The sequence below is a fragment of the Ranitomeya variabilis genome, chromosome 2 (assembly GCF_051348905.1).
Source record: "Ranitomeya variabilis isolate aRanVar5 chromosome 2, aRanVar5.hap1, whole genome shotgun sequence".
NCBI classification, from domain to species: Eukaryota; Metazoa; Chordata; class Amphibia; order Anura; family Dendrobatidae; genus Ranitomeya; species Ranitomeya variabilis.
Window position 1 is genome coordinate 1005874240 of NC_135233.1, and position 13620 is coordinate 1005887859.

At 44.2% G+C, this 13620-nt stretch overlaps 1 protein-coding gene across 1 annotated transcript in view; it reads left to right on the top strand.

Annotated features, from left to right (window-relative positions):
• Positions 1-13620, top strand: part of LOC143808513 (saxiphilin-like) — a 104027-nt gene that overhangs the window by 60148 nt on the left and 30259 nt on the right. Inside the window, exons 14-15 of the mRNA XM_077291263.1 lie at positions 11871-11912; positions 12635-12799. Of these exons, the coding sequence (XP_077147378.1) occupies positions 11871-11912; positions 12635-12799 (207 nt within the window). The remainder of the gene's footprint in view (positions 1-11870; positions 11913-12634; positions 12800-13620) is intronic.

The following is a 13620-nucleotide window of genomic DNA, read 5'->3' on the forward strand; positions in this document are numbered from 1 at the left end:
CCAAGATTCCAATTCCTGAACTGTTTTCAGGAGACCGATTTAAGTTTAGGAATTTCAGGAATAATTGTAAATTGTTTTTGTCCCTGAAACCTTGTACGTCTGGAGACTCTGCTCAACAAGTAAAAATTGTTATTTCATTCTTACGGGGTGACCCTCAAGATTGGGCTTTTTCGTTGGCGCCAGGAGATCCGGCATTGGCTGATATTGATGCGTTTTTTCTGGCGCTCGGTTTACTTTATGAGGAACCCAATCTTGAGACTCAGGCAGAGAAAGCCTTGCTGGCTATGTCTCAGGGCCAGGACGAGGCTGAGGTGTATTGCCAAAAATTTCGGAAATGGTCCGTGCTGACACATTGGAACGAGTGTGCACTGGCCGCTAATTTTAGAAATGGCCTTTCTGAGGCCATTAAGAATGTTATGGTGGGTTTTCCCATTCCCACAGGTCTGAATGATACCATGTCCCTGGCTATTCAAATTGACCGGCGGTTGCGGGAGCGCAAAACCGCAAATTCCCTCATGTTGTTGTCTGAACAGACACCTGATGTGATGCAATGTGATAGAAAAACCGCAAATTCCCTCATGGTGTTGTCTGAACGGACACCTGATTTGATGCAATGTGATAGAATCCTGACTAGAAATGAGAGGAAAATTCATAGACGCCGGAATGGCTTGTGCTACTACTGTGGTGATTCTACACATGTTATCTCAGCATGCTCTAAACGTATATCTAAGGTTGTTAGTCCTGTCACCGTTGGTAATTTGCATCCTAAGTTTATTCTGTCTGTAACTTTGATTTGCTCACTGTCATCTTATCCTGTCATGGCGTTTGTAGATTCAGGTGCTGCCCTGAGTCTTATGGATCTCTCATTTGCTAAGCGCTGTGGTTTTATTCTTGAACCATTAGAAAATCCTATCCCTCTTAGGGGTATTGATGCTACGCCATTAGCAGAAAATAAACCGCAGTATTGGACACAGGTTACCATGTGCATGACTCCTGAACACCGCGAGGTGATACGTTTTCTCGTTCTACATAAAATGCATGATTTGGTTGTTTTGGGGCTGCCATGGTTACAGACCCATAATCCAGTCCTTGACTGGAAGGCTATGTCAGTGTCTAGTTGGGGCTGTCGTGGTATTCATGAGGATTCCCTGCCTGTGTCTATTGCTTCTTCTACGCCTTCGGAAGTTCCTGAGTATTTGTCTGATTATCAGGATGTCTTTAGCGAGTCCAGGTCCAGTGCATTGCCTCCTCATAGGGAATGTGACTGTGCAATAGATTTGATTCCAGGCAGTACATTTCCTAAGGGAAGACTGTTTAATCTGTCGATACCTGAACATACCGCTATGCGTTCATATATCAAGGAGTCTCTGGAGAAAGGACACATCCGTCCGTCTTCTTCCCCTCTTGGTGCGGGATTCTTTTTTGTGGCTAAAAAGGACGGATCTTTGAGGCCTTGTATTGACTATCGGCTTTTAAATAAGATCACTGTCAAATTTCAGTATCCTTTGCCGCTGTTGTCTGACTTGTTTGCCCGGATTAAAGGTGCCAAGTGGTTTACCAAGATAGACCTTCGTGGTGCGTACAACCTTGTGCGCATTAAGCAAGGGGATGAATGGAAAACCGCATTCAATACGCCCGAAGGTCATTTTGAGTACTTGGTGATGCCTTTTGGGCTCTCTAATGCCCCTTCAGTTTTTCAGTCCTTTATGCATGACATTTTCCGGAACTATCTGGATAAATTTTTGATCGTTTATCTGGATGATATTCTGTTTTTTTCTGATAATTGGGACTCGCATGTGGAGCAGGTCAGGATGGTCTTTAAAATTTTGCGTGAAAATTCTTTGTTTGTCAAGGGCTCAAAGTGTCTTTTTGGTGTACAGAAGGTTCCCTTTTTGGGGTTCATTTTTTCCCCTTCTGCTGTGGAGATGGACCCAGTCAAGGTCCGAGCTATTCTTGATTGGACTCAGCCCTCGTCAGTTAAGAGTCTTCAGAAGTTCTTGGGTTTCGCTAACTTCTACCGTCGTTTTATCGCTAACTTTTCTAGCATTGTGAAACCTTTGACGGATATGACCAAGAAGGGCTCCGATGTGGTTAATTGGGCTCCTGCTGCCGTGGAGGCTTTCCAGGAGTTGAAACGTCGGTTTACTTCGGCGCCTGTTTTGTGCCAGCCTGATGTCTCGCTTCCCTTTCAGGTTGAGGTGGATGCTTCAGAGATTGGAGCAGGGGCCGTTTTGTCGCAGAGAGGCCCTGGTTGCTCTGTTATGAGACCTTGCGCCTTTTTCTCTAGGAAGTTTTCGCCTGCGGAGCGAAATTATGATGTGGGCAATCGGGAGTTGTTGGCCATGAAATGGGCATTTGAGGAGTGGCGTCATTGGCTCGAGGGTGCTAAGCATCGTGTGGTGGTCTTGACTGATCACAAAAATCTGATGTATCTCGAGTCTGCTAAACGCCTGAATCCTAGACAGGCCCGCTGGTCATTGTTTTTCTCCCGTTTTGACTTTGTTGTCTCGTATTTACCAGGTTCAAAAAATGTGAAGGCCGATGCTCTTTCCAGGAGCTTTGTGCCTGATGCTCCTGGAGTCGCTGAACCTGTTGGTATTCTTAAGGATGGTATTATCTTGTCAGCTATTTCTCCAGATCTGCGACGTGTGTTGCAGAGATTTCAGGCTGATAGGCCTGATTCTTGTCCACCTGACAGACTGTTTGTGCCTGATAAGTGGACCAGCAGAGTCATTTCCGAGGTTCATTCCTCGGTGTTGGCAGGTCACCCAGGAATTTTTGGCACCAGAGATCTGGTGGCCAGATCCTTTTGGTGGCCTTCCTTGTCTAGGGATGTGCGGTCATTTGTACAGTCCTGTGGGACTTGTGCTCGAGCTAAGCCTTGCTGTTCTCGTGCCAGCGGGTTGCTCTTGCCCTTGCCTGTCCCTAAGAGACCTTGGACACATATCTCCATGGATTTCATTTCTGATCTTCCGGTGTCTCAAGGCATGTCTGTTATCTGGGTGATATGTGATCGCTTCTCCAAGATGGTCCATTTGGTTCCTTTGCCTAAGCTGCCTTCCTCTTCCGATCTGGTTCCTGTGTTTTTCCAGAACGTGGTTCGTTTGCACGGCATCCCTGAGAATATTGTGTCAGACAGAGGATCCCAGTTCGTTTCCAGATTCTGGCGATCCTTTTGTAGTAGGATGGGCATTGACTTGTCGTTTTCGTCTGCTTTCCATCCTCAGACTAATGGACAGACGGAGCGAACTAATCAGACTTTGGAGGCTTATTTGAGGTGTTTTGTCTCTGCTGATCAGGACGATTGGGTGACCTTCTTGCCGTTGGCTGAGTTTGCCCTTAATAATCGGGCTAGTTCCGCCACCTTGGTTTCGCCGTTTTTCTGCAACTCTGGTTTCCACCCTCGTTTTTCTTCGGGTCATGTGGAACCTTCTGACTGCCCTGGGGTGGATTCTGTGGTGGATAGGTTGCAGCGGATCTGGAATCTTATGGTGGACAACTTGAAGTTGTCACAGGAGAGGGCTCAGCGCTTTGCCAACCGCCGCCGCGGTGTGGGTCCCCGACTACGTGTTGGGGATTTGGTGTGGCTTTCTTCCCGCTTTGTTCCTATGAAGGTTTCCTCTCCCAAATTTAAACCTCGTTTTATTGGTCCTTACAAGATATTGGAAATCCTTAATCCTGTATCCTTTCGCCTGGATCTTCCTGTGTCGTTTGCTATCCACAACGTGTTTCATAGGTCCTTGTTGCGGCGGTACGTTGTGCCTGTGGTTCCTTCTGCTGAGCCTCCTGCTCCGGTGTTGGTTGAGGGCGAGTTGGAGTACGTGGTGGAGAAGATCTTGGATTCTCGTCTCTCCAGGCGGAGGCTTCAGTACCTGGTCAAGTGGAAGGGCTATGGTCAGGAAGATAATTCCTGGGTGGTCGCCTCTGATGTTCATGCGGCCGATTTAGTTCGTGCCTTTCACGCCGCTCGTCCTGATCGCCCTGGTGGTCGTGGTGAGGGTTCGGTGACCCCTCACTAAGGGGGGGGTACTGTTGTGATTTTGCTTTTTGCTCCCTCTAGTGGTCATTAGTGATTTGACTCTGGAGCTTCTGTCTTTTCCTATATCCTCACCTGGGCCGTTAGTTCAGGGGCGTTGCTATATAAGCTCCCTGGACCTTCAGTTCAATGCCTGGCATCGTTGAAATCAGAGCTAATCTGTTGTGCTCTTGTCCTATGATCCGGGTTCCTGTATTTCAAGCTAAGTCTGCTTTCTTGCTTTTTGCTTTTGTTTTGTTTGGTATTTTTGTCCAGCTTGTTCCAATCTGTATCCTGACCTTTGCTGGAAGCTCTAGGGGGCTGGTGTTCTCCCCCCGGACCGTTAGACGGTTCGGGGGTTCTTGAATCTCCAGCGTGGATTTTTATAGGGTTTTTGTTGACCAGATAAGTTATCTTGCTATATTCTGCTATTAGTAAGCTGGCCTCTCTTTGCTGAACCTGGTTCATTTCTGTGTTTGTCATTTCCTCTTACCTCACCGTTATTATTTGTGGGGGGCTTGTATCTTGCTTTGGGGTCCCTTTCTCTGGAGGCAAGAGAGGTCTTTGTTTTCTTCTCCTAGGGGTAGTTAGATTCTCCGGCTGGCGCGAGTCATCTAGCGATCACCGTAGGCATGATCCCCGGCTACTTCTAGTGTTGGTGTTAGGAGTAGCTATTTGGTCAACCCAGTTACCACAGCCCTATGAGCTGGATTTTTGAATCTCGCAGACTTACACGTTCCTCTGAGACCCTGTCCACTGGGGTCATAACAGAAAACGCTGTACTACCAGGTTGTGGATACGAGCCATGCAGGCACATGTGTGAGCTTGCCTCACCGTAGGGCCACCACCAGGTTCGCACTGTTATCAGACACGGCTTTCCCTAAATGCAGGTTCAGCGGAGACAGCCATTGGTCATATTCAGCCTGGAGAGTTGTCCACAACTCTTCAGCTGTATGACAGCGACCTTCAAGGCATAGCAATTTTAAGAATGCCATAGCTGCGCAGTATGGAGGTGGTGTGGGTTCGCTATGCACTGTTGGAATGCATGTCTCATGAAGGCAGAGGTTGAGGGTGTAGGTGGAGGCCCTAGAGGAGATAGTGGAGGCAGAAGCAGTGGAGGAAGTGTTAAATGTAGAGGTTTGGGCTGCAAGCCTTGGGGATTCCAAAACTTGTGAAGCAGCACTTGTCCCCACAGCCACCAAAGTCACCCAGTGCCCTGTCAGCAAGATGTAACGCCCTTGGCCATGCTTACTCGTCCAAGTGCCTGTGGTGAAATGCACCCTGGCAGACAGATTTTGTCAAAGAACGGGTGATGTTGTCTGCTACATGATGGTGTAGCTCAGACACAGCTTTCTTATAAAAGTAATGGTGACTGGGTAATTAGTACTGGGGGACTGCGAAGGCCATCAGCTTTTGGAAACTGCTGGTATCAACCAGGGGGAAAGGCAGCATTTCCATGGCCAACAAATTGGAGATTGTGGAGTTCAACCTCTTAGCTTTGTCATGCATAGGAGGAAACAATCTTTTCCGTGACCACAACTGCGGATCCATGGGCTGGCTGCAGTGCTGTGAGAGGGCTGAGTACGATGAACTGGAGAAACTGCTGGACCGTGAGAGAGGGGCCGGCTGGCGATGTTACTGTGGATTGAGAAACTTGTGGTGTGATCATTCTCTGAGATCGGTCAAAAATAGCAGGCATGTCCGCTTTTGTTACAGCTGAAGGCGGCCTCTCAGTCAGCGTGACTCGATCATGTAAAGAACCCGATGTTCTGCGGTCAAAGACCTGGGTCTCAATAGTTGGCACGGTAACAGAGGAGGAAGAAGCAGCAGATGCGATTGATGGTGTGGCTGATGGTGGTTGATGTCCACTGGTCCACATTTTTGGGCAGTAGGATTCCCACACTAAAGCATGTTGATTGCGCATGTGAAGGTTCATACATGTATTAGTTAAATTATTGCACTTTTTATCTTGACTTTTTTTGGCAAAGTTGGCAGGTTATGTGAGTGGGCTCATTCTTTGCAGTGTCAAAAAAGGCCCAGGCTAGGCAACCCTTGCCATTCCTGCAAGCTGCAGACCCGCAGATGATGCTGGTCAGAGGCACAGTTGTGGCTGACGATGTATCGCTCCTCGTGGCTGCATCACTACGTGTCTGCGACATAGCGCAACGTAACCTCCTTGTTAACCTCCTCAGATGACCTACTCAGCTGTGTGCCTCTATGTTCACCCAACTGGGACCTAACACCTCATCATCATCCTCTGTGTTATCACATTCCTCGCCATTGGAGTCACCCTCCTCCTATTCTTGCCCTGACAGTATAGTGCGTGAGCTTCAGATAGCTGAATCTCATCAGGATCACCTCCCCCAGGGTTTAACATCTGATAATTAGGGTCAGGATGCTGTTGGGAACATACTTCTTCCTGCATCGGATCCAAGCTAAAAAAAATTTGGGGCATTAGTGCAGATTTCCTCTTTTTGACTCTGAGAAGCTTTTGTGTACACTTCTGATGAACATGGCATAGAACAGTTGTTCAGACTCACCGATCTGTGGTTTCGTACAGTCAGTTCAAAGTTTGGAGAGGTGGTTCGCGGGAGGAAGCAGGGAAATTTGGGTGCCACATCTGTGGACTGTACAGGGTGAGATGTTGAGGTGGAGGAAGAGGAGGAGAGGCCACTTGAAGCTGCACTTGCCATCCACTCGAGTATGTGCTCTTTCTGGGCCTCATCGACAAGGTGTACCACAAACATTACCACCTACCCCATGTACACCTTGAACACCAAGCCTAATTCCCCTTCCACCATGGCCTCACTTTTTCCCAGTCATGTTGCTCAGATACTGTGGTAGGAGCACAGTATTAACAACCAAAATTTTGATTTTAAACTTTGCACCACCTCTGCAAACAGCAGAATTGCAGCGACAGTAAATTCAAAGTTCAAATATGGCGTGCTGTATCATCTTAGTCACAGAAAAAAAATGTTTAAATGTTTTTGAACCGAGGATCAGGCCTCTATAACACACTAGATGCTACCTACAAACTATTTTTCAAGTCAGGTCCTGTACTGTATGACGTTAATAACAGAAGAATATTTTTTGAACCAAGGATCTGGCCTCTATAACACACTCTATAACAGGCCTCTACAGCTTAAGTTCAATCCAAACAAATGACAAAGTGTGATACAGCGGGATATCTAGCTTTTTGCAACTGAAAAATTATAATTTTTTTTTAATGTGCCTTAGGTCTGCAGATAGGTTGATATCACTGCCATAAAATGACTATGTGGGATACAGCATGCTGTTTCACACTTATCAACAGAAAAAAATATACAATTTTTAATGTGCCTTAGGTCTACAGACTGTTTTAGTTCACTACAGCACTAAACTAGAAAGTGGGATACAGCAGGCTGTTTAATTTTTTTCACAAGCTACATGTTAATTAGAATGCTATACTCGTGCATCGATCACAATAGAAGCAGTGCTGGATTTGTTTGTGCACCTTAGTATGGCCATAAAAGAAAAAAGTGCTGGAAGGTAAATTTAACAGCCACATAGGACACTAGCTACCTACATTATCTGACTGATATACAACCACCTATCTTACTAGCTAAAATGTGGGATACAGCAATCTTTTCCACATTTAGCTACAGAAATAATATCATTTAGAATGCTATACTACTGCATGGAACACTGTAGAATTAGTGCACAACACACTTGTTGGACATGTGCCCTGCCTGCTTTGTCTGAGATTCATCAGAAATGCCACACAAAATAAAAATCCAGATGGTAAATTTTACAGCCAAACTGGACACTATCTAGCTACACTATCTGGCTGATACAGCCGCCTAACTAAATGGCTGAAATCTTGTTAGCAACAGTCGCAGCGTCAAGAGCAGCCTCTCTGCGCTGTATCAGTGTCAAAATGGCGTGAAAACCACATGTCAAATATTTATAGAGAGGGACATGTGATTTCACCTCGGAGCTCTGAACATCCCATCCGCTTCATCAAACACGTGCCAAATGCTCATGATACACCACAACTATTGCTGCCAAAAAGCTGAAAATATTTTTGAGGCAACATAAATATTTTCCCGCACTTTTACCAATTTTTATCGATTGTATAAAATTTTGCTGGGATTTCCGATCACGAATCCGAATGTGCCATATTCGTGCAGAATTTATGTTTGGCGATCTTTTCCGATCAAATTCGCTCATCTCTAATCTCAACAGTGAGTCTAAGGCCTCTTTCACACTTCAGTCTTTTGACGTCAGTTTGAATCCTCCGTTTTCATCAAATAGCGGATCCGCCATTTTTTTGGCGGATCCGCTATTTTCCCATAGACTTGCATTAGCGACGGATTGTGACGGATGATCGTCCGTTCCATCCGCCATGTGACGGATCCGTCGAAATTTGGCAGACGTCATTTAGACATAGACGGACATTATAACTTTTTTTGTCTGCTCCGAAATGGCGGTTCGCGACGGATCGTCGCGTCCGCCATTCCATAGAATGGGCGCCTATGGGCGACGGATCCGTCACGACCGTCATTTGGCGGATCCGTCGCCCCAATCCGCTTTTTCAATTGCGCATGCTCCAAAAAGTAGATACTTTTCCCAGACAACCCCCAAGTAACGGATCCGTCAAAAAAACGGATCCGTTAGAACCGTTTTCCCAACAATTGTGACAGATCCGTCGATCCGTCACTATGTCGGAGCAGACTGCCACCAAACAACTGAAGTGTGAAAGAAGCCTAACACAACGTTGATAATATATTAGGCTATCCAGAAGTGCTGAAGCACTATATTTTCTCCAAAACCATACATTTATTTATGCATTATGGATGCATCACTGGCCATATTAGTCCTTGACTAGCGATACCAGCCATATTAGTCCTTGACTAGCGATACGAGCCATATTAGTCCATGACTAGGGATACCAGCCATATTAGTCCTTGACTAGCGATACCAGCCATATTAGTCCTAGTGGAACTTTTTTTTTCAATGTATACCATAAAAAAATAAATTACGTTTTCTTCACCATTTCACCAAACATGGAACTTTTTTCTCATTTTTCAGTGCATTTTATGTTAAAACTATTTCAAAATTACAACTCAACCAGCTAAAAAAACAAGCCCAGATATGGCTATGTCAAGGGAAAAATAAAAATGTTATAGAAGATGGCAAGAAAGTAGCAAAAGTCAAAAAGTGAAAATTGCATATTCATATCTATGTATTTACAGTGGGGAAAAAAAGTATTTAGTCAGTGACCAATTGTGCAAGTTCTCCCAGTAAAAAGATGAGAGAGGCCTGTAATTGACATCATAGGTAGACCACAACTATGAGAGTCAAAATGAAAAAACAAATCCAGAAAATCACCTTGTCTGATTTGGCAAGATTTATTTTGTAAATTATGTTGGAAAATTAGTATTTGGTCATTAGCAAAAGTTCATCTCAATATTGTGTTATATATCCTTTGTTGCAAATGACAGTGGTTTTCTGTAATTCTTCACAAGGTTGGCACACACTGTTGGTGGTATGTTGGCCCATTCCTCCATGCAGATCTCCTCTAGAGCAGTGATGTTTTGTGCATGTCACTGGGCAACACGGACTTTCAACTGCCTCCAAAGGTTTTCTATGGGGTTGAGATCTGGGGACTGGCAGGGCCACTCCAGGACCTTCATATGCTTCTTACGAAACCACTCCTTTGTTGCCTTGCCGGTGTGCTTGGGATCAATATCATGCTGAAAGACCCATCCACGTTTCATCTTCAATGCCCTTGCTGATGGAAGGAGGTTTGATCTTAAAATCTCATGATACATGGCCCCATTCATTCTTTCATGTACATGAATAAGTCGTCCTGGTCCTTTTGCAGAGAAACAGCCCCAAAGCATGATGTTGTCACTCCCATGCTTCACAGTAGGTATGGTGTTCTTTGGATGCAACTCAGCATTCCGTCTCCTCCAAACACGACGAGTTTTGCTTCTACCAAACAGTTCTACTTTGGCTTCATCAGACCATATGACATTCTCCCAATAGTCTTCTGGATAATCCAAATGCTCTCTAGCAAACTTCAGATGGGCCTGGACATGTACTGGCTGAAGCAGGGGGACATGTCTGGCACTGCAGGATCTAAGTACCTGGCGAGGTAGTGTGTTACTGATGTGTTGTGAACTCTGTTTTCAGGCTCCCTCTTGTGGTCACAGGTGGTATGGTTTGACTTTTGCTTTGGGCTCCCCCTGGTGGCCTTATTTGTTATCCTGCTGGTCAGCTGTCTCGTTATCCTCTGGGAGGTGCCTATATAGCTCTGTTTTACTTTCACTTGTTGCTGGCTGTCAATGTAATCAGTGCTACTCAGTTTCCTTCTGACTACCTTGCTCCCAGTCCATCCAAGACAAGCTAAGTTTTGTTTGCTCATTTTTTGATCAGCAGTGTTTATCATGTTTTCTTGTCCAGCTTGCTAAAATGTGATTTCCTCGCTTGCTGGTTGCTCTAGTGGACTGAGTTTCTCCCCACACACCGTTAGTTGGTGCGTGGGTTCTTGAAATCTCAGGATGGATATTTTGTAAGGGTTTTTTATTGATCGCATAGACCCCTGCTCTATTTTCTGCTTTCTAGTCCTAGTGGGCCTCTTTTGCTGAATCTGATTTCATCCCTATGTGTGTGCCTTCCTCTTACTTCACCGTTAATATTTGTTGGGGGCTTCTATATCTTTGGGGATTATTTCTCTGGAGGCAAGCGAGGTCTTTCTTTCTCTTTAGGGGTAGCTAGTTCCTCAGGCTGGCTCGAGACGTCTAGGATTTTTTTAGGCACATTCACCGGCTACCTCTAGTTGTGTTGGATAGGTTCAGGTTTGCGATCAGTCCAGTTACCATCTCCCTAGAGCTTGTCCTAAGTTAAATCACTTGCTGGTCTATTTGTGATCCTCTACCATTAAAGGATCATAACACTGATGGTAGTCTTTGTTACGGTGGTCCCAGCTCTATGCAGGTCATTCACTAGGTCCCCCGTGTGGTTCTGGGATTTTTGCTCACCGTTCTTGTGATCATTTTTACCCCACAGGGTGAGATATTGCCTGGAGCCCCCGATCAAGGGAGATTATCAGTGGTCTTGTATGTCTTCCATTTTCTTATTATTGCTCCCACAGTTGATTTCATCACACCAGACTGCTTGCCTATTGCATATTCAGTCTTCCCAGCCTGGTGCAGGGCTACAATTTTGTTTCTGGTGTCCTTCTACAGCTCTTTGGTCTTCACCATAGTGGAGTTTGTTGTGTGACTGAGGTTGTGGACAGGTGTCTTTTATACTGATAACAAGTTCAAACAGGTGCCATTACTACATGTAATAAGTGGAAGACAGAGGAGCCTCTTAAAGAAGCAGTTACAGGTTTGTGACAGCCAGGAATCTTGCATGTTTGTAGGTGACCAAATGCTTATTTTCCAACATAATTTGCAAATTAAATCTTGCCAAATCAGATAAGGTGATTTTCTGTATTTGTTTTCTCAATTTTGACTCTCATAGTTGTGGTCTACCTATGATGTCAATTACAGGCCTCTCTCATCTTTTTACATGGGAGAACTTGCACAATTGGTGGCTGACTAAATACTTTTTTTCCCCACTGTATAGAGAATGAACCTTTCAGTTTAGGAGAACAAGGCAAGAAAAGGCTGCCAGGAACCTACATGTCGGACTAGACAGCCACAGGTTTTTCAAAGGATATTTTCTCTGAAACACTGCAGCATTTTGGAGTAAAGCATACATGGCAGCATGAATCTCCTGAGAGGTTAATTTTAAAACATATCGTACATACTGTTTTAAAAACGTTATATGTAAAAAATGGTTTCTGTTTCTTTTTTTTCGGCAGATGACTTGATCCCGTGCCAGATACCTGGGTCAGAATATTCAGGTAACATGCAGTATACATAATATAGGTACAGGCTCTAGTGAATACTGTAGTTATAGATCTGCTGATATCACTGACAAAAAACCTTATACTTTACACCAGAACATCACTTCCAGATTTATCAGCGTGCCCCGAGCATTACCTACAGGTCTCTGTGAGGTAGTTATGTATATGGGGGATCTCTATTACTAAATCTGTCTATTATTTGTGCTGAATTAATTACAGATTTTACCCTTCATATTAATATGAATACTTTTCTGCCCAATGATGACAAAAGTATTCTAGGAGTGATACCTTTATTGGCCAACCAGAAAATAATATGTTTGCAAGCTTTCAGAGCACAGTGGCTCCTTCTTCAGGCAAGATTACAAATGTAATCTTTGTAATCCTGCCTGAAGAAGGAGCCACTGTGCTCTGAAAGCTTGCAAACATATTATTTACTGGTTAGCCAATAAAGGTATCACTCCTAGAATACTTTTGTCATCATTGGGCAGAAAAGTATTCATATCGATTTTCTGGCTAACACGGTACCACAATACAATTTGTTATTGTACATCACCCTTCATATTACATAGAGGAAAAGCCACTCCAAATTTTACATGTAAAACATATGAATTGTGTCACTGATTTGCCTCTGTTTTCCCTCCATATGAAATATCCAGCTCATTACTGAGGCATTTTAGAGGTGTCCTGTATTTACTGTGACATTTATTTTTATGGTGCAGAGTTTGGATCATACAGGGTTGTGGCCTTAGTGAAGAAGACGGATAAAGATCTCACATGGAACAATCTTCAAGGCAAAAAGTCCTGTCACACCAGCGTTGGTGACATGATGGGATGGAATATCCCTGTCTATCTAATTTCTAAGAAGACCAAAAATTGTGACCTTGGTAAGTATCAGCTGTATATACTGAATATCTGTATCAGTTGTATATACCGTACATCTGTGTCAGCTGTATATACCGTACATCTGTATCAGCTGTATATACCGTACATCTGTATCAGCTGTATATACCGTACATCTGTGTCAGCTGTATATAGTGTACATCTGTGTCAGCTGTATATAGTGTACATCTGTATCAGCTGTATCAGTTGTATATAGTGTACATCTGTGTCAGCTGTATATACCGTACATCTGTATCAGCTGTATATACCGTACATCTGTGTCAGCTGTATATAGTGTACATCTGTGTCAGCTGTATATAGTGTACATCTGTATCAGCTGTATCAGTTGTATATAGTGTACATGTGTATCAGTCGTATATACTGTACATCTGTATCAGCAGTATATACCATATATCTGTATCAGCTGTATATACCGTACATCTGTATCAGCTGTATAAGGTACGTCTGTATCAGCAGTATATACCATACATCTGTATCAGCTGTATATACCGCACATCTGTATCAGCTGCATATAGCGTACATCTGTATCAGCTGTATATACCGCACATCTGTATCAGCTGCATATAGCGTACATCTGTATCAGCTGTATATTCCTTACATCTGTCTCAGCTGTATATACTGTACGTCTGTTTCAGCTGTCATATACCATACATCTGTATCAGCTGTATATACTGTACATTTGTAGCAGCTGTATATACTGTACATCTCTATCAATTGTATATACCGTACATCTGTACAAGCTGTATATACTATACATCTGTATCAGCTGTACATACTGTAAACCACTATCAGCTGCATATTCTGT